The sequence below is a fragment of the Ursus americanus genome, chromosome 9 (genome assembly GCF_024610735.1).
Source record: "Ursus americanus isolate L20-20 chromosome 9, mUrsAme1.1.p, whole genome shotgun sequence".
NCBI classification, from domain to species: Eukaryota; Metazoa; Chordata; class Mammalia; order Carnivora; family Ursidae; genus Ursus; species Ursus americanus.
Window position 1 is genome coordinate 38,755,231 of NC_142135.1, and position 25,307 is coordinate 38,780,537.

Here is a 25,307-nt window from a genome sequence, read left to right on the forward strand (position 1 = left end):
TGGCCCCGGAGAAAGGAACGTGCCGCACCAGTTACTGAGCTATGAATCAGGAGCGTTCCAGTGCCAGGCCCAGCTCTCCTAGACAATGAACTTGGAAACACTCCACGATGTGGGCCAGGCACAGGAAGGAGAGTCGAGGTAGACCACATAAGGATACTGTGATATACTCAGGCACTCGGTGCTCAGAAAAGCAGAAAGCATGAGGAAACGAAACAAACTCACTTGCAAGGAAACTTCGCGTTGTACCTATGCTTTAAAAACACCTCTTTGACGGGATATGAAAGTGTAGGTGGGTTTATCCAAGGAGCACCTCTGCTCTCTCAGCCCTTTCTGGGAAGGTCAGGGCTGTCGTGTGGACCACATGTGAATGCGGAGCGGGGTGGGGGGCGGGGAACCCATCACAGCCGACTCCCCCAGTCACCGTGCCCCTCCACTGGCAATGTGCCTGGCTGCTGAAGCAAGGCTGGGTGATGCTCTCACCCAAGTGGTCGCTGGAAGCCCAGGGCACAGGATGTGACCCCGGCTTTGCATGATTCATTTAACCCCTTCACCCCGGACTTCCTTTGCAGAGAAAGAAAAACATGACACTTCTAGGGTGAAAGATTTCCTTAAAGGGGGAAAAGACACGGAAAATTCTGCTCTGGGAAATGAAGGAACAACAGGATTTCTTTTGGCAGATTTAGATCTCTAAGCCAATCGGCTGAGGACTGGCCTCTTGCTCGAGGGAAAAAATCCAACTCGGTGGGTGTAACCATCACCACATGAACACACCAACGATGTTGTTAATTTCCCGTGGATCACCCGGGGATCTGAGGAAACAGAACCTGTGTCCGTAAGCCCTCTAAGATACCTATGTTTCTTCCTCTCTCGTCGCACTGTATAAAGCACGTATGCATTCACATTATCCTAAAGTCACTTGAAGAATACGGTGATTGCTTACAAATGGTAAAAAATACCAACGCGATGCAAAGAAACGAGCACTTTACAGAGATTTATCTTTGATGGCCTTTAACGTGAATTATTTTATTTAAAACAGGAATCCATCAGAGGTGGTGAACTATCAGGGTAAGTAAATGTTCTAGAGCATGGCACAGATGAAAGGTAATACTCACCAGCACCTCACATGGGACTAAAAGACAATGTCAGCCACACAGCGTGGGAGGAAAACCAACACAATGCAGAAGGCACCTGGCTGGGAGAGAAGCCCGGTGTGCGCTGCCCGCAAGGAGCTTCGCTTCTGTGCACTGTGGATACGTCAGGACAAACGACATCGGGAACGAACGGAACGGGTTCTAACCTGAAGCCCGCGAGCCTCTGTGGGTAGCGCATCTTTCCTCAGACCAGTTTCCACCCACCCTCGCGAGGTTTAAGGTCCTCAAGAGGGGATGCGTCTGCGAGAGAGTGACACAAACGTTCTCCCCCGTTTTGTCTCTGGGAGAGAGAAGCGCCCTCCCCAGCTCAATTTCAGCAGTGGCTTCTAACTTAAAACCAAACACTAACAACGATAAAATAAAAGACAGAAGGGGGGCCTGGACTTAGACCAATCAGTCGAATGGGAGAGGCAGATTCAGAAAGAGAAAGACTGGTCACCAGTTTGCAGGTGCGCGAACAAATGCCTGTCTCAGGGACCCGAGGCCACAGTACAGGCAAGCGCAGCGCTGCCCTGGGGCGGCGGGAGGGAGCAGCTGTGCCTGCCCGCCAACGCTCCGCACTCCTACCAGTGACTGCAAGCCAAGTGCTGAAGTTGGAAGAGACCCCGAATTGGCAAAGGATCCCAGGCAGTAAGCTGCCTGGGGTGGCCGGGCCTGTGGGAAACAAGACTCACGCTCTCAAATAACGAACCCCGAGCCCCCTCTCCTCGTCCTGATGGCACTGCATGTTTGCCCTCCTCCTCGCAGGGAGGTCCACACCATTCCATTTCCCCTCTCAGTTCTAGGCACTCTCTGGGACATCTGCGACGAGCCAGGCTCTTTTCATTTCTTTCCCACTCCGTTGGTGACTTTTGACTTGGAATGTCGATTCCTTCTTCTGGAAGAGTGGCTTTCGTTGTTGCCTGGATGCTTGGGTGGGCTGTCTTCAGAACCTGGCCAAAGGAATGAGAATACGCCCGTCACCGTGGCTATGCAGGGCTGCGGGCTCGCTCTTCAGATCTGCAGCTCTCCCTGCTTGCTCAGGCCACCCTGGGCCGGCCCTAAGTGCAGGCTCTTCTGCTGATACTTGCACTCCATCTAGTGGCCTCATGCATACACGAAGGCAAGGCCCGGAAACCCAGCACCGAGCTGGTATGGCCGGTGTATCCAAGCAGATGGAGGCGGGCTGTTCTAAAGAATTTTTACATTCTCGCTGTGTAAGATGGACTGTGTTCGCGGTGATGCGCTCCAGAAGGGAGAGGACAAATGAAATCAAAGCACAAGGGGCCAGGTGTCGGGTCTACTCTTCCAACCAAGGGAGGCATCTCCTAGATTTCCATGCCTTGACCCATTTACACACTAGAGTTTCTACATCCCCAAACTGAAAGGGTTCCTGACTCTACAAAATTAAAGATACTATGCCCTCTATCATTTGATCCAGACAGCAGCGTTAAAAACCAGGCCCCTGCTGCTCAGGACAGCTCTGGAGCCTCCCACTGAGGATGCCACACACCTTCGAGATGCTCACGGTCTGTGGGGACAGCATCATCTGCCACACTTATTATTTGTTTGAGACCTCAGAGAAAAACTTCCACATCAGTGGGATGCTGAGCAACCAGCAGGTGTCAGCCAGGTTGGGGGGGGGGGGCTTCCAGGTAGTGGGGTGTAAGGCTTGGGGGAGAAGCACGACTGCCTGGCATCTGGCTGGCTCTGCCCTGAGGCTGAGCACATGGCCACCCTCCAGCCCAGCAGTCAAGCCACACAGTTCTCTGCTCCAGGGCTCAGATCCAGGCCCTCCACCCAAGACAGCCACGAAAAACATAAAAAGTTCCCTGAGTTTTGGTCTCCATTGCAAGGGCCATTTGGCTTAGTCCAAGAGATTCTTCAACCACTCTGAAGTTTGTTTTTTTTTTTTGAACTATTTTGTCTACCTTTCATTTAAACATATCTCTACCACTGCCTACTTCCTGCAGTCTTTTCAATGGAGAAGGGCTTAGAAGTGCCCAGAATCAATCTGTGAGGAGATGGTTCTGAATGAGGGAGCCCCAGGGAACCCCTCTGCCCACTAGTATCAGCATTCCAAAACAGGGTGCCCATCAACTCCTTGATTCAGGAGTCTCAGAAAGGGCGCCTGGCCACTCAGCAGGGAGCATTCTCGCCTCTTCCCTGGAAAGCACTCTGAAAAGCCTGACCCCCAGAAAACTCGGGAAAGCAATGCCAACAGTAGTGCTTTCCTCTCCCTGGGCCCATGGTTTCTCTGAGCAATTCTGTGAGCTCAAATTCATGGTCTCCAGCATTCATAATTCTCTCCGTTCAGCCAAGCCCTCCAATCAGCTCACGAGAACTGACAAGACCTTACTGTCCAGCGGAGCCTCTTTGGTATCATTCCACAAGCCTAATTCCTTAAAATAGCCAGGTGGCCCCAAATCTTTCCAAAAGGCTCAAGATCCCTGGCTCCCCTATTGAAATCTCTCTCATACTGGTCTGTCTCTTGAATCAATATAATTAAATCAACCTGCCTCTTCTGGGAGACCTCTCCTCCTGGTAAGTAATTCTTCCTAACCCTTTTCACTCATGACAAAAGCCAGGAGGAAGAACATTCCCATCAGGGCGCCCGAGACGGCTGCAGGCCTCGTGACATTCTCCCGTCTCAGAAAAGGCAGAACCACGTGGCGCCTCTTCTTATGAGGCAAGTTTCTTGGGCAGATCTGGCCAGTACTTTGCAGGTTTCATGAACAGGTAACGGATGACATGTGATGAGGAGGTCTGAGAGCCTTCAGGGCGTATGTTTATCAACATTCAGAGGATAAATATTGATTGCAAATCTCGTTACTGGGCCTCAGGAGGAAGAGAGCCCAATAAAGTTTTAAACAGTGAGTGAGAGAGAGAGAGATACCTTTTGAGCCTTTCCCATGAGACCAGGAGATGTCTGGACTGTACGTGCCATCTTCACACTCTGAGTACGTCTGGGGAGAGAGGCAAACTTAGTGATGGAGTTTCAAGTGCTCCCCGGGGTGGGGGGAGCAGGGCCAGCAAGTGAGGCTGCCCCGCCCCCGCGTCACCAGCAAGTGGCAGAAACTCCTCACGCTTCTGCTCCTCAGCTATAAAACCACCACCCTCTCCCAGGGGCTACAGCATCAATCTTCTAGAAAGTACCGTCAGTTCCTCAGACTTAGGGTATGAATCAAGGACGAAAGCCGTATTTTACTTAAGAAGATACTACACTTTGCGTAGACTACCAACACAGCGCAGCGCTTTCAGCCCGCTCACGTCCGTTTCCTAACCGTAACCCCTGTGTCTTCTACGAGGCGGGCAGGGCAGGCGTTTTGTGAGCAGGGAGCCCAAGGCTGGGTCACAAGGAGGCCCGCACAACGTACAAGGGCCGGGAAGAAAACCCAGCCTTTCAAAAACCAGTCCAGGCCTCTCTGTGCAATGTTATTTTTAAACAGACACGTAACTGGGTTTTAAACCCCTTTACAAAAGGAGGATAAAAATAGTGACCTAGTGAGCAGGGCACGCACAAGCATGGGCAGCCACTGATCGGGGACGAATCCTGAGCTGGTTACGTTTCTACGGTAGCCAAGACTGGAGCCGCGAGCTCAGGGTTGGCCATGCCATGTTCTCAGATGAACACCCCCCGCTAAAGCTCCAAGCAGGGTGTGATCATTTTAAAGAGGGACCAACTCTGCCTTCCCTTCCATACCTTTTCTCGGTGACCATAGTGCTCTGCATACCAAACCATACCATAGAGACACAGGAAGGTGGTGAAAGCCTGGAAGAGAAAAACAAGTACATTTCATACACAACGTTGCACCAAAAAAATCCCATTTCCCAGGATTTCAGGGTTTCGATAGTAACGCACGTGAAATAGCTCGATGCGGTTTTGCCATCTCTCCTAGGACACTGGTTACACAATGGCAGAGATGGACCCCGGGACACGAGTGTGTGTGTGTGTGTGTGTGTGTGTGTGTGTGTGTGTGTGTGAGTGAGCGGGGGAGGTCATCCACCAAAGCTCCGGACAAGAGTTACGATGAGACCCTCGTGACTACTTATGACGCCGATAATCAGAACGCAAGATCATTTTTCGATGGCGGATAAGGTGGAATGCGTTGTCTGCACAGGTTTGCAGGTTTTCCTTGAGAGACGTATAGGATTTCCTATACTTTACATCTGGTTCTCGGGGCCCATCCTCTGCCAACAGCACCGAGAAGTTACAAGGACTCCAGCGGTCAGCCTCTGTGGCGAAGAGGAGCTCTAAAGGAGAAAAGAGTTTCATGCGGTCTGGAATCACAGTGGTGGGCATCGAGGACTGACAACCCGGTGACTCTGCTTTCTCAACCCCTTTTTTGTCTCAATGGCCCCACCCCAGCCCCAGTTCTGGTTGCTTTTGTTTTTCTTCTGTAAGTAGATAGGAAAATACAGAGGAAACAAAACCGCTTTGGAAGCAAGCCCCTGAGGGAAATGAGAAGGGAGTGGTCCGTGGGTACCCAGAGGCAGGGATAACTTCTACTTCCCCTGACAACTCCCCCACCCACCTTGCACCACACCCTAAATTATACTCTAATTTAAGCAAAGAATAGCATCTACGGAAATCCAAAATCTTCAAATGTGCCCAGACACTAAAAATCAGGGAGAAGTTTCTGGTTGTCTTGCTGGAGCACTGAAGGAGAGAGGGGGAGTGAGACAGATGAGTTCCCGCCAGGCCCTCCAGCCAGGCCTGACCTTCCCGACTATAAGTGAATCACCAAAACAAAACAAAACAAAACAAAGCAAGATGACTGTCCATCCCAGTTCCCTGTCTTCGGGATTCCTTGCCTTAGGAATCACCAACACCAAAGCACCTTCACTGTCTGACCTCCGTTTCTTCCTCTGAATTTCCTGTTGGGAACTGTCACCTTGAACCAACCATTCGAACAGTTGTAAAGTCATGGCAGAACCTTCTCTTCTTGATTAAGTTTAATTCTTTCCAAGAATCATAACTTTAGATCCCAAAGGGCTGCCTGTCAGATAGCATTCATTTCAACTCTTCTTATTTCATAGAAGAGCAATGAATGTTCAGAGAGGCGAATGGCCTTTTCAAAGGCACGCAGCTAGTTTGTGGCAAACCAGGGCCTGGACACAGGTCCCTTGGTATTCCTGGATCCAACTTTTAGGGATGGCTGCAGAGATAAATAAATCATTGATATGATGTCTATACATCCTTATATCTGTATCCAGCCAGCCAGCCATTCATTCACCCATCCCCAAAGAAAGAAAAGCATCCCTGGGAACAGGCAGCACCAGCAGCATCTCTCTGCACCAGCCCCAGACCCGAGGGTGGAGCCCAGCCTGCAGGGAAGGCAGGGGCTCTGAATTCTCATCAGCCCAACATGCATAGCTCTGGCCCACTTCCTGTCGGTCAGCCATGTTTACTGAGTGCCTGCTAGGTGCGCAGTGTCATCTTAAGTGCAAAAAAGACAGGAGTCCGAGCGCTGTGGAGGGCCTTCTTCTACGTCAGTGAAGTGGGAGTACTGGCGTGGTGGAGACAACATGAAATGTGAGACCCACTGGTTCATTTATTTTAAAGCCATATGCAAGGTGGCATACATCAGCAGATGAGGGATCTCAAGAGAAGGAAGCTCATAGCCTTCCCCATCAAAAAATCAGACAATGAATGAATATATTAAGATGATAAAATGAAAATAACTTCTAACCTTTAACATATTCTGGGCCTTGCTCAAGATTTCTAATATATACCACCATTAAATGTACCATTTTCATGGGATGGAAAGAGTGGGGAAGCCTAGAGGATTTGCAAAGTGTCAAGCTTAGGTATGTGTTTGCTCCTTTAAAAAGAGCAAAACAGACTGTCCTAGGTTTGGGGGTGGGGAGTGGGGAGTGGGGGGCAGGTTCCACCTCCCCAGACCAGGAGGCTGGACAGACAGCTGTCACTCCACTAGACTAAGGGGCCGTGAGCAGGAGGCTGGCTGTCATTGCGAATTCTGCCCACTGGAGGGCAGGAGTGTGGAGCTCGGCCTTCCCCAGCCCTGTCCCTGAGAGGGCAGGTGGCAGCAGCTGTGGCGTGCTCAGGCTGAATGGGCTTTGCAATTTGCAGGCAGGCAAACACTGGCAGGTGGTGAGCGACAGGTGCTTATCATCACAATCGCCACACAAAGGAACTGCTGTGGTGGCCAAATTTACCACTTCACCTGGGTACTTAGGGGCCCATTTCACACTTGTCCCAGGAGACAAAAGCTTGTAATTTACAGGTCTGCAATCACACCTGTGAAAATCTGGCCTCATATCCACTTAAAATGTCAAGGCCTGGATTTAAAATAGCGATTGTACAGATTTTGTTTAAAGAAAGGGAAAGGAAAAAAAAGAGAAAGAAAAACATGTGGGATGAGGGCCAAGGCGGCACACAAGCAGGGGTGTGGTGGCAATGAGGGCGTAAGACCTGGCTTGCCTTCCAGTTAGAGTAATGAGCAGGCAAATTTACGATGACTGACCAGACAACTGTTGAGGAGAAGCTTGGTAACCAGCATACGGGATCTCTGCTTCTGCCTTCATCTCAAGGTCTGGACCTGTTCTCTTACCAAGCAAGGGGAATAATTAGGGGCTTAGTTTTTCTGAGTAGTAAGGGAGGCCTGGCCACACTTAACTCTCCTATGGAATAATGTTCACCTCCCTTCTGAGTTTGAGACCAATCTTAATGTTTAATAAAGGCCCTGAATATGGGCAGTGGGGACCCCTAATCAACCCAGCCAATGGCCTCTTTTCAGGCCAGGTCCCCCCTCCGTGGCACTCATCACTGATAACACTCATCAGGGGATTCTGCTTCATCTTCAAAGGCCTGATCTCCTGGGGCTGTTTCTCAGGCCCAGCCTCTTAAATGTGGCTGCTCCAAAGAATCCCATCCTCAGCCAGCTTTTCCTGCCCGCCTCCCCCACACCCCCTCTCCTACCCCGGCTCCTTCCCCTAACTGAATCCAGTGGCTCCAACCACTCCCTGTGCACCAGTGGCCCTCAACTCGTTCACCTCCACAGCTGACCAAGTCTTCCCAGTGTTACTGGACAGACTGGAATTTCTAATGACAGAGGGCATCTTTGCCTTTAAGTTCTAAGGGTCCCTCAAACCCTAATGCCCTAATCAAATTCATCTCCTTTCACTCCATGGACTTCTCTGATATCCCCCAAATCCGACTTCCTGCTCAGCGGGGTATCTGCTTCTCCCTCTTCCCCTCATTCCACTCGTGCTCTCTCTCCCTCTCTCTCAAATAAATAATTAAATAAAATCTTTTAAAAATAAATAAACAAATCCAAAACAAATTCTCTCTGTATCTTTCCATGCCACTGCCTTGGGTCAGCCTCCGTCATTTCTTGCTTGGGACCCTCAACACCCTCAGACAGCACCTCTCCTCCCCCCAGACTCACCCACCCCGTGCAGCCTTTCTCTGTGAACCAGGGTCTTCCCACTGAATGACCATCCTTAGATCTCCGACTACAGACACACAAGGGTCCTTCCCAAGCAGACGTCCCTTGTTCCCTCCCCCACCTTACTCTCCTCACTCACTCTTGTGCCCCAAAAGGGGTGCCATCTTTGCTGCATGTCTTTGCATGTGCCTGTCTCTCAGCCTGCCTGGATGTCTCTCCTGGCCTCTATTTCTTGAACCCACTCCTTTGTCCTCCATGCGTTTGCCGAGTGAGTCCTACGCATCAGAGACTGTACTAGATCAGTGGGGACAAAAGGACAACAAAAACTTAGTCTTTGTAAGCAAGAGGTACAACGCTGAGGAGACAATGTAAATGCCCAAAATTATGTGACACTGAGGCTTGAACTCAAAGAAAAATGTACCAGGTGCGACCAGTCCCCCAAGGGGACTTAACCAGCCCTCCTGGCAGGACGCACTTCACGGAGGGCAGGAATTTAGTGTGGTCTTGGCATGAGTCACTAGGTAGAACAAGCAAGGAAAAGCATTCAGATGAGGCAAAGAAAGCACTAAGAGTAGTGTGGAGTAGCCTGCGAATAAAGTCCGAGAGGGTGGGTACGATGAGAGCTCCAGAAGATGACGGTCCTAAACACACAGGTAAGAGCTCACACTTCAGCTGGCAGGTTTTGTGGTAGGGCTTCTTCTTCCTTCTCGATACTTCTTTCTACACGGAGGAGTTTGCTGGTACAATACTCCTGCTTCTCTCCACCCGACTCCCCTCACTGGAGAAGAGTTCCCTCTTGAAGGACGGGTGAATCTGAGATAAGGAAGCTGGACATCTCCAGTCCTTCCTTGGGGGCTGGGCCACCCACACGGCGTGACGCTTCCTGGAGCTGGAGAGTGTGCCTCATTCTGGGCTTCACTCTTCAGAAGCCCCTTGTCGCCACGCATCCAAAGCAGATATTGAAAAATGTGAATCCTCAGTAACAGAGATGCTATGCTGATCTCCACGTCCTTCTTTCACCCTCTCTTTGAACTATTCTGAACTGAGTCCCGGAAGGTGGCGTGGCGGCAGCATAGAGAATGGCGCTGAGGGGCAGAACGGGGAGGAGCTTCATGTCCCAATAGCTGCAGGGACAGCGGGATGGGAGGGAGGGGACGGAGCTGGGTGGACAGAACCTGGTGACCCGCTGGTTTCAAGAGGGACAGAGGAGAGGAAGCAGCCCCTGCAGTTTTTCACTGGGGCACCGGACAGAAGCGAGAGCACCATGCAACCCTTCAAAACCCTGCTCACATGGTACGTCCAGGGAGACTTCGGCAGCTCCCAGCTCGTGCGGTGCTCTCTAGGGCTCCCTCAGCTCTAGGTACACACTCTCCGTAATGTTTATCACACAGGAACATGATTAGTTTGCATGGCTCATTCCCATCAGGACCTGGAGATCCTTGGAAGGGGACGCCTTTGCAGGGGGAACAGAAACTCTCTTGCCAGACTGCATGTGGGCCCTAGCTCTGCCACTTCCTATCTGTGTAACCTTGAGCCAGTCAGTGCACCTCTCTGGGCCTTTATTTCATCTATAAAGAGGGCTAATAAAGTACCTCCCCTCCAAGCAACCCTCAAACATGTCATTCATGAGAAGTGCTTAGACTCGCGCCTGGCTCACAGTGAGCATTAATATAATCCTATCATCACCCTCGGCGCGACTCCAGCATCAGAGGCCGCGCTGATAAACCCTCAGTAAACGTTCTGTGAACGAATGGCAGACTTCCAGGGACCACACTAGGTGAAGGAGAGACCAACGCGGGGACAAGGAGTGGTTCGTGTCCTCGAGAAAGTGACACTCACACAGGCACCAAGGCAAACCAAAAGTCACCAACATAAGGGAGCGTACACCAAGTGTCAAATAAGTAAAACAAAGAAAAATCTCTAAACTTAAAGAGAGGCTGGGGGAACCCCTGCAGGAAGGTGCCGGAGAGGGCTTCTTGGCCACGGCCTTGCGAAGACCTTGCTGGCCACTGATGGCCCAGGGCGGGGCTGTATGCAGGTGCTGTGAGAAGGGATGCTGTCCACATCCCAGGAGTCCTGCCTCCTGCCTGAAGCTCTCCGTGGTCCCCAGGGCTCAGGCACCAGGTGAGGGCAGCACCCACCTCTGCTCGTCCCTGCAGTCGGTCAAGCTACAATTCACGTGCCTGGTGCACGTGCCAGACGGACATGTGAGAAGCACAAAGTTAAAATCTCCAGGCTCCTCCGACACGCTCCCCTAACCAATCCTTACATCTAGTCTCACTGGGATGGAAAAAATAGATTTGCACATTAATTCTGGAGTACAGGCACGAAGGAAATCATTATTCCCTTTCATTGTTCAGATAAAACAGGGCAGAAGAGGCTCAAGGTGCTCTGACACAGCTCAGATTTCTAACAAGTGACCCTAAAAATAGATGTTGTGAAAGGTAATAAAAAACACTTTAAAAATACAAAGTTTAGTCTTGCCAAAAAAAAAAAAAAAGACCCGAATCTGATTAAGCCTCTAGATTCAGCTACTAATTTGCAGAAAAATAACAGAGGACAAAGACCTCTGTTATGGGGTGCCTGGGTGGCACAGCGGTTAAGCGTCTGCCTTCGGCTCAGGGCTGGATCCCAGGGTTCTGGGATCGAGCCCCACATCAGCCTCCTCTGCTGGGAGCCTGCTTCTTCCTCTCCCACTTCCCCTGCTTGTGTTCCCTCTCTCGCTGGCTGTCTCTCTCTCTGTCAAATAAATAAATAAAATCTTAAAAAAAAAAAAAAAAGACCTCTGTTAAATGAGTACCCTATAAAATCAGTATAATCCAGACTGTGGGCAAATCTATGGGACAACAAAGCTAGGTCCTTTGACAGATAAACTGTAAAAGAGAGACAGTTAGAGACACGGAAAACTATACATTAAGAGACTTAAAAGGCATGCCAACCAATTGTAACAAGTGGATGTTGATTCAAATAAACTGTTAAAAAACACTAAATTTTAAAAAATACTAGAAGTCTGAACATTGATTAGGTATTTGATAGTATTACAAAATTATTCTTTTTCAGATGTGACAATGGTATGGTGGTTGCATTAAACAAAAAAACATTCTGACCTTCCTTTAGGGATGCATCTGGAACTATTAAAGGCAGATCTGTTTCAAAATAATTCAGCACGGGGGCAGTGGGTAGGGAATATAAGGACACAAGAAACCCATGAGGTAGCCACTGCTGAAACTGGACGATGGATGGGTACCTGAGGGGTCGTCTACCTCCACATACGTTTGAAATTTTCTATGATTATAATGAAAGCCTGAGTTCATTTTCTGGACCAAGTAAGTAAAAAGTGAAGAATCTTAAGCTTAAATATAAAATAAGACTTCTCTCCAAAATAATAAAACAAATTAAGAAGGGTAGACACAGAATGGTAGGTTAATATCTTACTTCATTTTTCTTCTTTTTTTAAAATTTAAATTCAATTAATTAATGCAGAGTGTATTATTAGTTTCAGAAGTTTAGAGATCCATCAGTTGATATAATACCCAGTGCTCATCACATCACGTGCCCTCCTTAATGCCCATCACTCAGTGACCCCATCCCCTCACCCCCGGCCCCTCCAGCAACCCTCAGTGTGTTTCCTACAGTTCGTTTCTTATGGCTTGTCTCCCTGATTTTGTCTTATTTTCTTTTTCCCTCCCTTCCCTTATCAGAGAAAGACAATTATGATTTCATTCATATATGGAATTTAAGAAACAAGACAGAGGATCATGGGGAAAGATCTTACTTCATTTTAAAAAAGAGGGGAAAGTCCCAGGCAGTGGAGCTAGAGGCCCCCAAGGGCTCTTCCCTTCAGAGAGGAAACTCATCCCACAGGGCTTGGCCCAACAAGTCAGCCTGTGGGGCAGAAACTGCATGGTCTGATTACCTTCAAGAACATCTCACATGGCCTACAAACCACAGTCTGTCATCTTGTACGTAAACCCTTGTACAGCCATACCTATGCTACGGGGCACTGTAACTGTCCTTGTCCCTTCACGGAGCTGAATTCCCATAAGCAAAATAAATGCACGTCTGGTGCACCTGCAGAAGGCATTTGACCAGCACCTGCCAAGGTGACCCGTTTTGGATGCTGGGTGGTCTCATGTGTTTAATCTTGACCTTTAGACGAGTGGCCGATTTCGGGTTATTACAAGTAGAAGGTCCTGTCTGCAAATTTCTAAAAGAACTTGGTGCCTAAGAGTTTTCGTTGTTGCTGTTGTGTTCTTTTAAAGAGACACCATGGAGAGTGTTGCTAACACTTCTGGGTAAAAAAGTAATGACTTACCACACACAGAAGCCAAAGCACAACATAGAGTATTTGGGTCTTAGAGAAGAGATCTTGTCCAAATTTTATGCACACGATAGCTTCCAGGAAACCGATGACCCTAGTCAGAACGAGAGATTAAATATTAATTCTTCTTATCACGTGCATGATACATACGCATATATACAGTGCAGGGCTGAGCATGCGCACTACCAGAAATACGCATTATTCTATTGTCATATGCTGCTAGCAGGCTACCCCCAAAATGACACTTGTTCTATCCCACAGCAATTTCTTCCGAAGTAACATACAGATTTAGATTTAATACGAAGTTTATTTTATTGTTATTTTTCTTAAGACCTGATTTTTTTTCCCAGCAGCTTTAGGTTCACAGCAAAACTGAGGGCCAAGTACAGATCTGTCATATCCCTCCCCGTGTGTCATGACCCCTCCCCAGAGGGGTCCATTTGTATCAACTGATGAGGCTACAGGGACACATCATTATCACCTGAAGACCACAGTTCACGTAAGCGTTCACTCTTGGTGTTGTACATTCTGTGGGTCTGGACTAATGTATAGTTTTGTGCACTTAACATTATAGGGTCATACAGAGTTCTTACACTGCCCTAAAAATCCTGTGTTCTGCCGATTTGTCTCTCCATACCTCCCCAGATATGATAAAATATTTTTCACTTCTTCTTTTCTCCCAGACCAAAACTTCACCGCCCATGTTTTAATAGCTGGAAACCTCCAACTGGGCCTATAATCATCAGGGTGAACTGTCACCGCCTCTGTTGGAACCCGCTTATTCTGCCGCTCAATCTCTTCAGCCACTGGCAAGTTTTCCTTGTCTCAGGCTGGTATCTGCCTCCTTTTGCCCATGGATCCTAACTCTGTCTTCCAGTCATATGGGGCAAGTTCGAGCCTTCTGAGTTGTCTTTCAATAACCTGAAGGGAGCAATCACATTCCCTCCCAGACTTCGAAGCATTTCCAGATTTAGCATTCCCCGTTCTTGCTGACCATATACATAATCCTTTATCCTCTAAATACAAAAATGTTAAAGAAAACAATTTCGTTTTACTCTTTACTTAAAAGAGCAAAGGGAGAAAAAGGCCACTCTTACGTTCTGCATCTTCACTTAACGAATATAAAGATCAGACCTTTATTAAGGTTCAGAGTTTGGAGGTAAGAACAGAGGAGGTGAGGACGATGGTGCTGGCCGCGTGATCTCAAAGACTACCCAAGAATGCTGATTTTAGACACCTCCACGTTAGGTGTTCCTCACTCAAGATGGAATCTGGTCAATCAGGGATCAGTGTAGTTGCACAGATATTCTCTCAAAAGGCAAGAAGGGGCTCAGGAGGTCCTCGGTCCCCCTCCCCAAGGGCAGACACAAAGATCACTGCCATCATCAAATGATGGATGGCTCTAAACAACCGAATGCCTCAAATCTGAACCAAAGCAGAAAATCTCCTTAATGTATCATTAGAGAGTTTGGGGTTCTTTTCCCTTAGCCCCGATCAAACACTGTTTAGAAGTGGTTGGCCTGAATCTCTAAAGACCACCTCCGCCCCAGACCACCCCCAAGAAAGTCCATGTGTGAGAAAGCACCATTCTAGCTGCGATATAATTAGTGCAGGGCTAAGCGTCACCAGAATGGTCCAGTCAGGACTGTGAGCGGCCGCTGGGTGGCAGCACAGAGCAGGCAGGTGTCTGGAGGGGGGCGGGGGGACTCGGAAAGAACACTTAACCTCCGGCTGGGGCTTCTTGAGGAATTACAAGAGCAGGTGCTCAGCCCAGGAAGTCAGTGTGCTCATCTGTCCTTAAGCCAGACTGAACACCCAGAGTTTACTGTGAGAGTTTTGGGTATCTACTCGATCAAGTCACCTTTCAAAAACACAGTAACCAGGGCTGTGATTCTCAAACTTTTACGACCCGAGACCCACAGCAAGACACACGTTTTTCTTTGTGACCCCATACACGCGCACACACACACACACACACACACACACACGTATACATACAACTGAAACAAAAGTTTCACAGAATAATTTGTTCCTTTACTCTGATATCTTTGTATTCTATTTCATTTTAAGAAAATGCTGGTCAGGACCCACTCAATTTGACTTCGTAATGACCTGAAGTTAAAGACAACAGAGTGTTTCAGTCAACGACTTCAGGAGTAGGATTTGCTCCTTTGTGCTGAGGGATCTTAGCTAAGCTGTGGTCCCTGCGCATGGCCTTCTCGGGGAGCACGTGACACTGAGCAAAGTCGGGTGGCAGGAAGTGAGGGGAAGGGGCAGAGACGAGGCACAGAGCAACATGGGTCCCGAGGGCCACACTAGGGTTTGGCTTTTAGTCTGAGGAAGGGTTTTGAACAAAGGGCAAAGCATCCGTGACTCAATTTCCATTTTAATATGGTCATTCTGGGGGCAGGAGCAGGGAGGCTTCTAATCTGGGGAGAGGACCAGGGGAGTTGCTGTGGAGGTGTAAGAAGTGGTGAGAACTCGGAAGCCTTAAACCCAACAATCACATGATCCCTTTTACCACCAGTCGTCCTCCCACCATTATCCCTGGCCCCCTGAGGGAATCCTGATAAAGTCCTTACATAAGGAAGGCTGATATTACTTTGTACAAGACCCAAGTGGCGGCTCATTTAGGGCTGAGCCCAAAGGCTTGGGGTACACAGGGAGCCCGTGTTACTGAGCCTGTCAGCTGGGACCGCACGACCTCCTCACCAAGGGGGTGGGGTGGGGTGCAAATTTAAATCTCTCTGATCTTTACCAGACTGAACTCGGTGGCCAAACTGTGGTTTGATGGAATTGGGTCGGGGCTGCTACTCCCTTTGACGCCTCTGCCCATCCTTATCTTTAATCAGCAAGCTTAGAAGGCAGCCAAATGTCTAGGCTGCCTGACAGTGCTCCTGCCTGGGGGACGAGGCTGGTCTGCTGACTCGGACCTTCTCAGCTCCCCTGCCCTGGGAGCTCCTTCCAGATACGGTACAAATAAAGACAACATTAATGTAGAGTCCGGGGTAAGGAGCTCCTCAGTGAGTGGGACAAGAATGTAAGCAGGTACATGCAGAAACTTGCGGCATAAAAGCACTGGTGTACGAGCCAACCCGGAGAAGCAGAGCAAGTTTTCAGTTTGCCAACAAAACCCACTTTAGGATTCTGAGGATGCCACAGCCCGGGTGCACCCGGCACCTGCCGCACGTAAAGCCCCGGGCTGCCCGGGAACACGCTGCCAGGATGGCTCACACTGGGACCCTCCCGCAGTGGAAAGGAGACATGGAGACACGGGACACATCTACCACAAAACCACAGAGGCCCCCAGGCACTGGGCTCCGGTCCTGGTTAGGGTGAGCAAAGACACCTTTTTAGAAGAAGTGATACCTGAGCTAGGCTTTACCAGATAGGAAAAAAAAAAAAGGTTCAACGGTGTTTCCTGGAACTTTCTGACTTCCCAAGAACCCCAGGGGCAGGGTGGGAAGAGGGGCAAAAGGGTCCTGGGCAGCATACCCAGGACAGTTCTGCTCAACTGTTTCGCTATTAGGATTTGGGGCAAGATATCATTTGGGGAACAGGATTCCGCTGCTAAAAAAAATTTTGTACCTACTGCCAGAGGTTTTGGGCTGTCAGTGGAGGTGTTTTTGAGGAAAGAAGCAGGGAGTGGTGGGATAAATGAGGATGGGATGAAGGGGAGACAGTGGGAAAGGGAAACTGGCTATGAAGCTACCCTAGCAGTGTGAGCATGAAACAGAAGTGGGCAGATGGGAGGGAAGGTGAGGGACGCAGGAGGCTGGGAACAAAGGTCAGAAGCAGGACGGTGGGGACGGGTCATGCTGGGAGAGGTCAGAGTGGGATGAGACCTCCCACAGAGGTCTCTTCCCCTCACACGCACCCGCCTCCTGGAAGGACCCCCTGCCTCATAGCTGTTGTCCATCCTTGGGTGGGGGGAAAAGACCCAAAAGAGCCTGGAAAAACAAGCACAATTATAAGAAATTGTGGAGTGGAGTGACGTGGAATGGGCAGCCAGCAGAGGAAACTGAGAAGGAACAGAAAAGTAGGAGGAAAACCAGGCCAGCTGCTGCAGAAGGAATGGTATCAAGATGGCAGATGCTGGGAGAAGACAGGAGAGCCGCGGATGGAGGAAGAACGTGCTGATTCGGGACTGGCCTTGGCCAGACAGTTCAGCAGAGCACCGGAGATGGCAGCTGATTGTCAAAGGGGCACCAGTAGGGTTACAATGACACGGAACAAAGGGCAGTTCTGCCAGCGAGGCAGACGCGGTCCTGGGGTCCCCTGGGCCCAGTGGACTCTTATCCAACCCCCAAAGTCCCCACCTAGAACTCTCTCGGGAATGAAAAGTGACAGTTCACTCCTACGACAGCCAAGGCTTGTAGGATACATTCCTTTAGGGCCAAGTGATCAAACATCTTTTTTTCTACATCAGCTTACTTCTCTCCTGTTTGGAAACTCAGTTATGATGAGGGCTGAGTGGGGAGAAAGATGAAGTTAAAGATGCTATAAAGTGCACCCCTAGGGAATCTGTTCCTATTGGTCCGGCCCTAAGGCCCCCCCCCAGAGCTGGAAATAGTGTAATGGGACCTTCTAACGAGAGAAGAGACCAGCTCTTTCACACTACTGCTTTTTCCTTGGTGGGGTTCCCATTCCTGAGCTGGATGGGGTCCTATCTCTCTGCTGGGCACAGTGTGTTTTCAAATAAAAGGCTTAAAAGTTCAGATCTATGGCATGACTATGGGAGACCACATTGTAAGACTGTATTTAGTTACATCAGTGAGTAACTAATACAAACTTTTTCTGGGTATAACATTTACAGAAGAAAAAAGTGCTCTCTTGAGGAGAAAAAATTGTGGAATGGTGGGAAAGACACCTCAGGTGGTCCTATTTGTCTCCCCCCCCCCTCCCGCCCACCTCCCCAAAAGCAAAATTCCGCTGTCACTATAAGGGGCGCTCCTACTCTGTTTCCCCACATCTCCACACCGTGCTAAAGCCTGAAATTACTCTAAAATTAGTGAAAAGGAAGCTATGAAGCAGCTCCTAGTTATTAAAAGAAATAAGACATTTAAACGTTTGCTGTTTTGTCTTTGTTTTTGTGAGAGAGAGAGAGTACATGCGAGTGAGGGGAAAGGCACAGGGAGAGGAGAGAGAGAATCCCTCAAGCTGGCTCCAGGCTCAGCGCTAAGCCCGATGCAGGCCTCGATCTCACAACCCTGAGATCATGACCTGAGCCAAAATCAAGACTCGGATGCTTGAGGGACAGAGCCACCCAGGCACCCCAACATTTGCTGTTTCTATACGAGATGGAGAAAACAAGAGAGGAGGGCAGCAGGGAGACTGGAGGAGGGATGGGGCAGAAGAGGGGAGGGGGTGGCCTCTGAGGGGCAACGCTGCAGAGAGAAGAGACAAGGCTGGGGCCGTGTTGTTTCTCCTTTGCGGGCTGATGGGAGGTGGCCCTTGCCAGCGTCTGCAGGCCCAGCCGGATGGCTGGGTGTGATTCTCGGAGAGGCCTTTTCATTTTCAGCACGGCCCACTAGTTCTCAAGGTTCCGGAGCCCTGACCCCACCTTTCTGGAAGCTCTCTACTCTCGAGAAGCATACTAAATAAGCCCAGTGAGCACTCCTTTGCATTTTGCTTTATTTTTTGGGTCACTTTCATCAAGATCCGACTTTCTGTGGCCGCGTTTTCTGCAGCTCGAGCCCTGCTGACTTTGCCATTTCTCCCACCCCCAGGGATTGTTATTTTTTGGCTGCGCGATGAGAAACCAACTTTGCTGTAACACTACCTCTCTCCCTGATCAGCATCTCCTTTCCCTCAACAGGTAAACAGAGACGGCTGTGGGGAAAATACGTCCACTCGCAGTGGAGTGAAGACTCTGGCAAGGACTTGTGAATGTGAAGAAAAAACCGCACGTGGGCAGAAGGTTCCTGTAAGCGGTGGAGGGGGACTCAAGCGCTCTGTGGGCAAGGAGATGCAAAACTAATGCTTCTTATCCTCTCTGGGCGGGACAGGAAAGAGAGCGCACCTCCCTCCTTTGTGACTCAACAAGTGTGCCCTCACACGGCCTCTGCTCCGTCAGTGTAAGTTCTCGCTCCCATCACAAACAGTGGAAAGCGAATCCATGTTACCACCCGGTAGGAAAATCAGTTTATGTCACAGAATGTATGAGAAATAAGGACAACGACCCTTTGTGTTCCAGGGGGCGGGGTGGAGACTGCCTACAGCTAACGTGAGTAACCCGTCAGTCTCTGAACTGAGAGCTGGACACACACACACAGAAAAATGTTTAGAAGGAATAACACAGAAATGTTAACCACAATTATCTCTGACCAGGTGACTTCTTTGGATCATCTTTAGGTTTTTGGGGTGTTTTGTTTTGCCACTTTTTTTATCTATATATATGTATTACCTTTTTAACTGAGAAAAAGAAAGTTAACTCTGTTTAAAAATCTGTTGAAAGTAGTAATTTCTTCCCTACTACGGGTATTCACCACATTGTCTTTATGCCATCACACTCAATTTAGAACCTAGATTAGTTCTTAAATCTAAGGTGCCTCTGGGACTGAACTTCGCACACAGATGTGCTGGACATCTCTGGAACCCCGGTTGCTAAGTGGAATGGTAAACTGTTGGTGGTATCTAAGCAATAGAATCACTTACCCGAGACAGAGGACGGTCTCGCATTTAACACCTTGGGGTTAAACTAGATAGCCTATGGTCTCTTCCAAATCATTTACGTTTTCTTCTTTCAAGATTTTAATTAAATTCAAGTTAATTAACATATAGTGTAGTATTAGTTTCAGGCACAGAATTTAGTGATTCATCAGTTGCATAGAACACCCAGTGCTCATCCCAACAAGTGCCCCCCTTAATGCCCATCACCCACTTACCCCATCCCTCCGCCCACCTCCCCTCCAGCAACCCTCAGTTTGTTCCCTACAGTTAAGGGTCTCTTACGGTCTTTCAAAACATTTAAATAATAATATATTAAGAGAGCATTGGTATCTCTAACAAGACAATAAATTGTGACCATGTGACTATGTGTTAGTTCTCTTTGGAACAATAAAATTATACCTTGGTAGGTAGCAAGCAGCTGTTTTGAGGGGCCTTTCTGATGTGAAAGTAACAGAAAGCATTGATAAGCCTATCACAAAAATGATGTCCCAAACTTGCCACTGAATTTAGAGGGAATTTCAACAATCCATCATCTACTTATTTCACAAAATAAAGTCTCCCAAGTTCTATGCACAAAATATCTTTTGATTTCCTATTTTTCTTAAAAAGCCGTTTATCTATCATCTTTCTATAATTTGCCAATGAACTACAATATCCTAAACTTAAATCAGAAAAGAGAATGTTAAAAAATGAAAAGACCTATAAAAACAACAGCAAGCTTCATAGGAAAATTGTACTGAAAGGCACTTAATTTAGGGTCAAGAAAAAACCAAGGCAATTCAAAGGCTCAAGTGGTTCTGAAACGTCCACAGTAAGAGATTACTCACCCAAACACCCAGCACTGTGTTCCTACGCGTTTGCACTGTGTGTCAGTGAGGTAAGCATAGTACTGCCTGCAAGAACAAACGTGGAATTCATTGAGAGCTTCTGGAAGACCAAGGGGTTGGTACAGAATTAAATCACTTTGACAGAGCAAATATAAAAGATGTTCTGCCTTGTACGTACTCTGGCTGCCTGGTCTACTTCTGGTCAAGGGACTAGGAAGCCGGTGCCTGCTGAAACGTTCTTGTAAAAGGTTACAAGCTCGGGCTGGGTTTGGAAGAAGGAGAGCATGGTTTAAAGAGCCAATTATTCGCAAAGGTGGTTTTGATTTGGGGACAGAATGGGTGCTTCAAGTCTCTGCATGGAAGCGATTCCAGAGGGTCACGTACACTGTCAGTAATTGTCTCCTCTGGCACTCTCCAGGACAAAGGCTGCTGATTGTAACCCAGGCAGGACAGACACACATTTCTGGCTCTCAAGAACTGGAATGGGACCCCAGCTGCAGTTCACTGTTCACTGAATACCAATGACTTTAAATGCGACTGATGAGATCAGAAAAAAAAAGAGGCAATGATATGAAGTTGAAAAGCTTAGAGCAACACCGTCCAATAGATATGTAACACAAGCCACAAGTGTAATTTAAAATCTTCTAGCGGTGATGTTGAAGAAGTAAAAAGGAACAGATAATATTCGTTCCAATAACATATGTCATTTAATCCAACATATTGAAAACAGCTATAGTGAAGCATTTTACGTTGTTTTTGCACTAAGTCTACAAAATACGGTGCGTATTTTCCACGTATGGCACATTTTCACACAGACCAGTCACATTTCCAGTGCTCAGCCACCACACGTGCTAAGTGGCTGCTACTTAGGACAGCACGAGCTTAGACCCTCATAACTACCCCCAAAACTCAATCAATCCCTCCAGAAGTAGCATCTGAAGCAGGAGCTCGTCATCTTTTTGTGGGGTCACAGACTCCTTTGAGGATTTAATGAAACCTATGATAAAGGCAAACGAACACACACACACAATTCTGCATTAAGCCTCAGGGGATTCGTGGATACCTGAAGGTCATCCACAAACTATCACCTCACCCTAAAGGCCTGAGGGGAGAATTCTAGTCCTAAAGAATTCAGGTCTACCTAATATGCTTTTACCAGTTTGGCGACTCGACCCTCCGACTGCGTCCCTCCCCTTGGACTGCACTTTACGTTACCAGATTCAGAGAATGTTCAGTCAAAAATCTTCTCAAAGCAAGAGAGTCGAATCAAAAGGGAAGAAAACGGAGATGTGGTCTGTATGATTTATCTTGAAGCCTATATGCTCCCTCTCCTTTTAGGGGCCTGGCACTCCCTACATGGAGCGGCTGTGTTAAAAGCCGCTGGAGCACCTCCATCTTTCCAAGTGGCTTGTCACAGCGTCTTCATACAGAGGAAATGCCTCTGGTAGGTACAAAAACATAGAAAAGTGGCTGATTTTTAAACAAGAAAGAATCACGTAGAAATCCTAGGGTTTAGCAAAAATCTTAAGCTCTCAAAAAAAACCCTCAAAATACTGGACGGCTAGTCTCCAGTTTTTGTTTTGTGATGTTTAACGATATTAAAATTTCATGATCAATCAGATGTGGTTTGTGATTCTGTTTTATAAGAGATTTCTTTTCCTCGCGTACTGACTTTGTTGATTATTCTGAGTTTTACCAAGAAGCTGTGGCTAATCTTTCTCAAATTAAATTAAATTTTAAATGAGAGAAGGAGGTTCCAATGCACTGAGGGAAAATAGCATATTTGCAAGAACACTACTTCAACAGGCCACTGGTCTGTGACACGTCAGAACGCCACCTGCCTACCAACGGCTGGCTACCCATTTGGTTCATAATGACACCAGAGATGGAATTTTAGGCCTTAGCTCCACAGAACTCAGTTGTCTCTTATTTGGCTTGTTCAATCCAGGATCTGGGAGGAAATATATATAGATACAGATACAGATAAACATAGATACATAAATATCTATATAGATATACATTATATATATTATATATCTATGTATCTATGTATGCTTGTTTCCTTTTTATAATAATTAATGAGGACCAGAAGAGGTGCTGGCTGGAGTAAAGAGGTTTATTTGACCAAGGAGAACATCCACTCTGCTTGTGTGGTTTGCATGCACACTAAAAATGGTGAATTGAGTTATCCCACAGCTTCTGAAAAGCTAACCCCTGTAACTGCTTAGTTTATATCTGAATTGACTGAGTAGCTATCTTTGGTGTTATTCCTGCTCAATGCCAGTGCTCCAACATTAATTGTAAAACCCAAATGCTATTAGCTCTGAGTAGGAAAAATGAAACAGATGAAAGTATGTCTGTCTGATATTCACTGGGATCAGTCTACGTGAGTGGGAGTCTCCAAAGAACACCTCACCTCTGGGGCCCTACCCATATCGGGGCAACAACAGTATGAATAGCCAAGCTTATCTCAGTTGTCCTGGAGGATGACAGGAAGGACAATGTGAAAAGGAAATTAACCGGCTCTAAAAGAGCCATTCTAAAAATAACATCATTTATGACTTCCGATCCACCAGAAAAATGTTTGTATTTTTCAATCACCTCATCTTAGAAAGAAGTCAGCATCACCACTTTTTTTTTTTAATTTAAAGGATGTTAAAGGGGGTAAAAATGGAACAGCAGTGGAGGGTAATAAAAAGGTTTGAAGATAATGGTTTGTGTGGTGTTCTCCATGTGACTGAGGTCTGAGAGCAAAACATTTTTGTCATATTCAGAGGTCTAATCCTTTAACATTTTCATGGAAAATCTGCTAGTTTACGTGACTTTCCTTAAGCTGAGCAGGAGAATACATAGCAGGTTAATGTGCTCAAATGACAGTCAGGCTTGTATAGAATTACCTCACTGTGGGAGCCGTGATGCCACCAATAAAGAGAATTCTACACCAACTTAATGGATGACTGGCTTGGAACACAAAGATATGTTTCAAGAAGAAGGTATTCAACTCAGTTAGCTGAAAAAGAAGGAGGCATTAGTCAACCTGATACTGCATGCTAAGTCATAATAATATATTCCTTGTTATGGACATTCTAAAAAATAATTAGTATGTTCAAAACATTTTCAGAAAATAGATGGGGTCGTCCAAGTCGCTACCAGAATAGTTGCTATTTTTAAACTAAGTAACAGCCAGTACAATATTGGCACCAACCAACTGGGGGTTAATGGGGGAGGTGCTGGGGTAGGGGAAGGGGTACATGATGGCATCAGCTATCGGTCATGTTTCCTGGGGCGTGGCTGTCACTTGGGTCATACATGTGCTCTGCTGAACAGTCGGGACACAGATACTTTGAGAACAGCAGAAATCATGAAAACCAGTATTTGCCATGGAACACCCCTGCGGTCTTACAGAAATCAGGCCGGGTCTACAAGATGTATGACTGTACGAAAGTGAGCTCTTTAATCACCAAAAGAAGCTTGAGCATGAGAAATGACTGGGAACGCCTGTAACACACGCCTCGGCCAAAGGCAGCTCTTAAGGGTGCGTGTGAAGGGTTGGTTCAAGGTTCCATCTACAGGCCGTGGTCCTTTTCCCTGAGGTTAGCATCCCGGTGCAGCTCATCACAGGAGGCAGCACAGGGGTGGGTTCCCTGCTGAGCCCGCCTCCTGCATTTCCCATCCAGATTGAGCAAGGAGCAGAGATTAGGATAGGTCACTGCTTAGAAAACACATGGACCAGCAGGTTCATTTCAGTGACGTAAAACGTGTGTCTTTTCCCACAGCACTGATTTCAAGGGTATAAAATTAAAACACGGTCCACTAATTAACCCCACACGTGGAAAGCTGGTCACAGCTCAGTGCTCATGCTTGCGGAAGAAGTATGCTGCATGTAATGCTGCCCTTCTGGAAGCACGCCTTACTATCTCTCCTGGACAAATCCACACTCCTCCTTAGTTCGTGGATTAAAGGAAAACCTACACCTTCCTGGATGCTGCTCTCATGAGGTAAAACTGAATCCCCATCCATTTAAACTCCCATCTTTATACATACAGACTTCCCCAAACCACGGTGACTGTTCAACTACTCACATACAGTTCTGTATCCCTAAAGTCCATTTACTGAGATGAGCACTACTATTCTTCACGTGGGGACCAGGACAATTGTCTTAAAGGTGACACATGCTTATTTTTTCTTATGCTGGGAGTATTTTGTGCATGTGTCCAAAATATAATTTCTGATGATTCCAAAAGACTCTTCAGGCAAAAGCTAGTCCCCCAGAGTTGTGAAATAATTAACCTGGGGCCAGGAGGAGCCACACAAAAGGCTATCTCTAGAAAACAGAGATATCTGGTAATCCTTTTCCAAGACCCTTGGCTGTCTGAATCACTTCAATCACCTAGTGGGCCGCGTGGGAGGAGACCTTCCCTCCACTGACGGCATCTTCCTGGAGGACCCAGGGTTCCCCAAAGGGCTCCAGTGCCCCCACAGGCCCCTGGTGGTAGACGGCTTCTTTACTTAGCTCTCTACAAATTACGCAGAGTAGTAACAGCTGAGGCACAATTTTAAAAATCAAACATTAAATTTGGAACGTAAGAGAAAGCCTTTGCATTTGCTCCTTTGGTCCTGAAAACGATCACTCTGAAAAGCTATCCATGCCTAACTCCTTGGGTGACAGATGCTGACCAAAAGCTTCTTTCGGGGAATTTTAAGGTGTTTCTAATTTGCAATTCAAAGAAAGATACTTGAAAATGTCTTCCCCAGGAAGCAAGACCTTAGGCGTGATAACACTGTTCTGTTTAATTATTCTATATGTCAGCTGCAGGATCTTCTATCTTCCGAACCAGCCAGTGGCTAAGCAGTGTCAACTAGCGTTAACTCTAAATTCCTGGATGGCTCTTATTTTGCTTTTGGTTTTGTTTGGTTTTGCTTCCCCCCTGCCCCGAGTTCTGGG

At 47.6% G+C, this 25,307-nt stretch overlaps 1 protein-coding gene across 1 annotated transcript in view; it reads right to left on the minus strand.

The window, feature by feature from the left end:
* Nucleotides 1-991: 991 nt before the first annotated feature.
* The window catches only part of PTDSS1 (phosphatidylserine synthase 1), a 62,815-nt gene continuing 38,499 nt past the window's right edge, over nucleotides 992-25,307 (minus strand). The window contains exons 8-13 of the mRNA XM_045805906.2: nucleotides 23,260-23,372; nucleotides 20,363-20,428; nucleotides 12,858-12,957; nucleotides 4,834-4,902; nucleotides 4,027-4,096; nucleotides 992-2,083 (exon numbers count right to left, since the gene is read on the minus strand). Of these exons, the coding sequence (XP_045661862.2) occupies nucleotides 1,974-2,083; nucleotides 4,027-4,096; nucleotides 4,834-4,902; nucleotides 12,858-12,957; nucleotides 20,363-20,428; nucleotides 23,260-23,372 (528 nt within the window). The 3' untranslated portion in view covers nucleotides 992-1,973. The remainder of the gene's footprint in view (nucleotides 2,084-4,026; nucleotides 4,097-4,833; nucleotides 4,903-12,857; nucleotides 12,958-20,362; nucleotides 20,429-23,259; nucleotides 23,373-25,307) is intronic.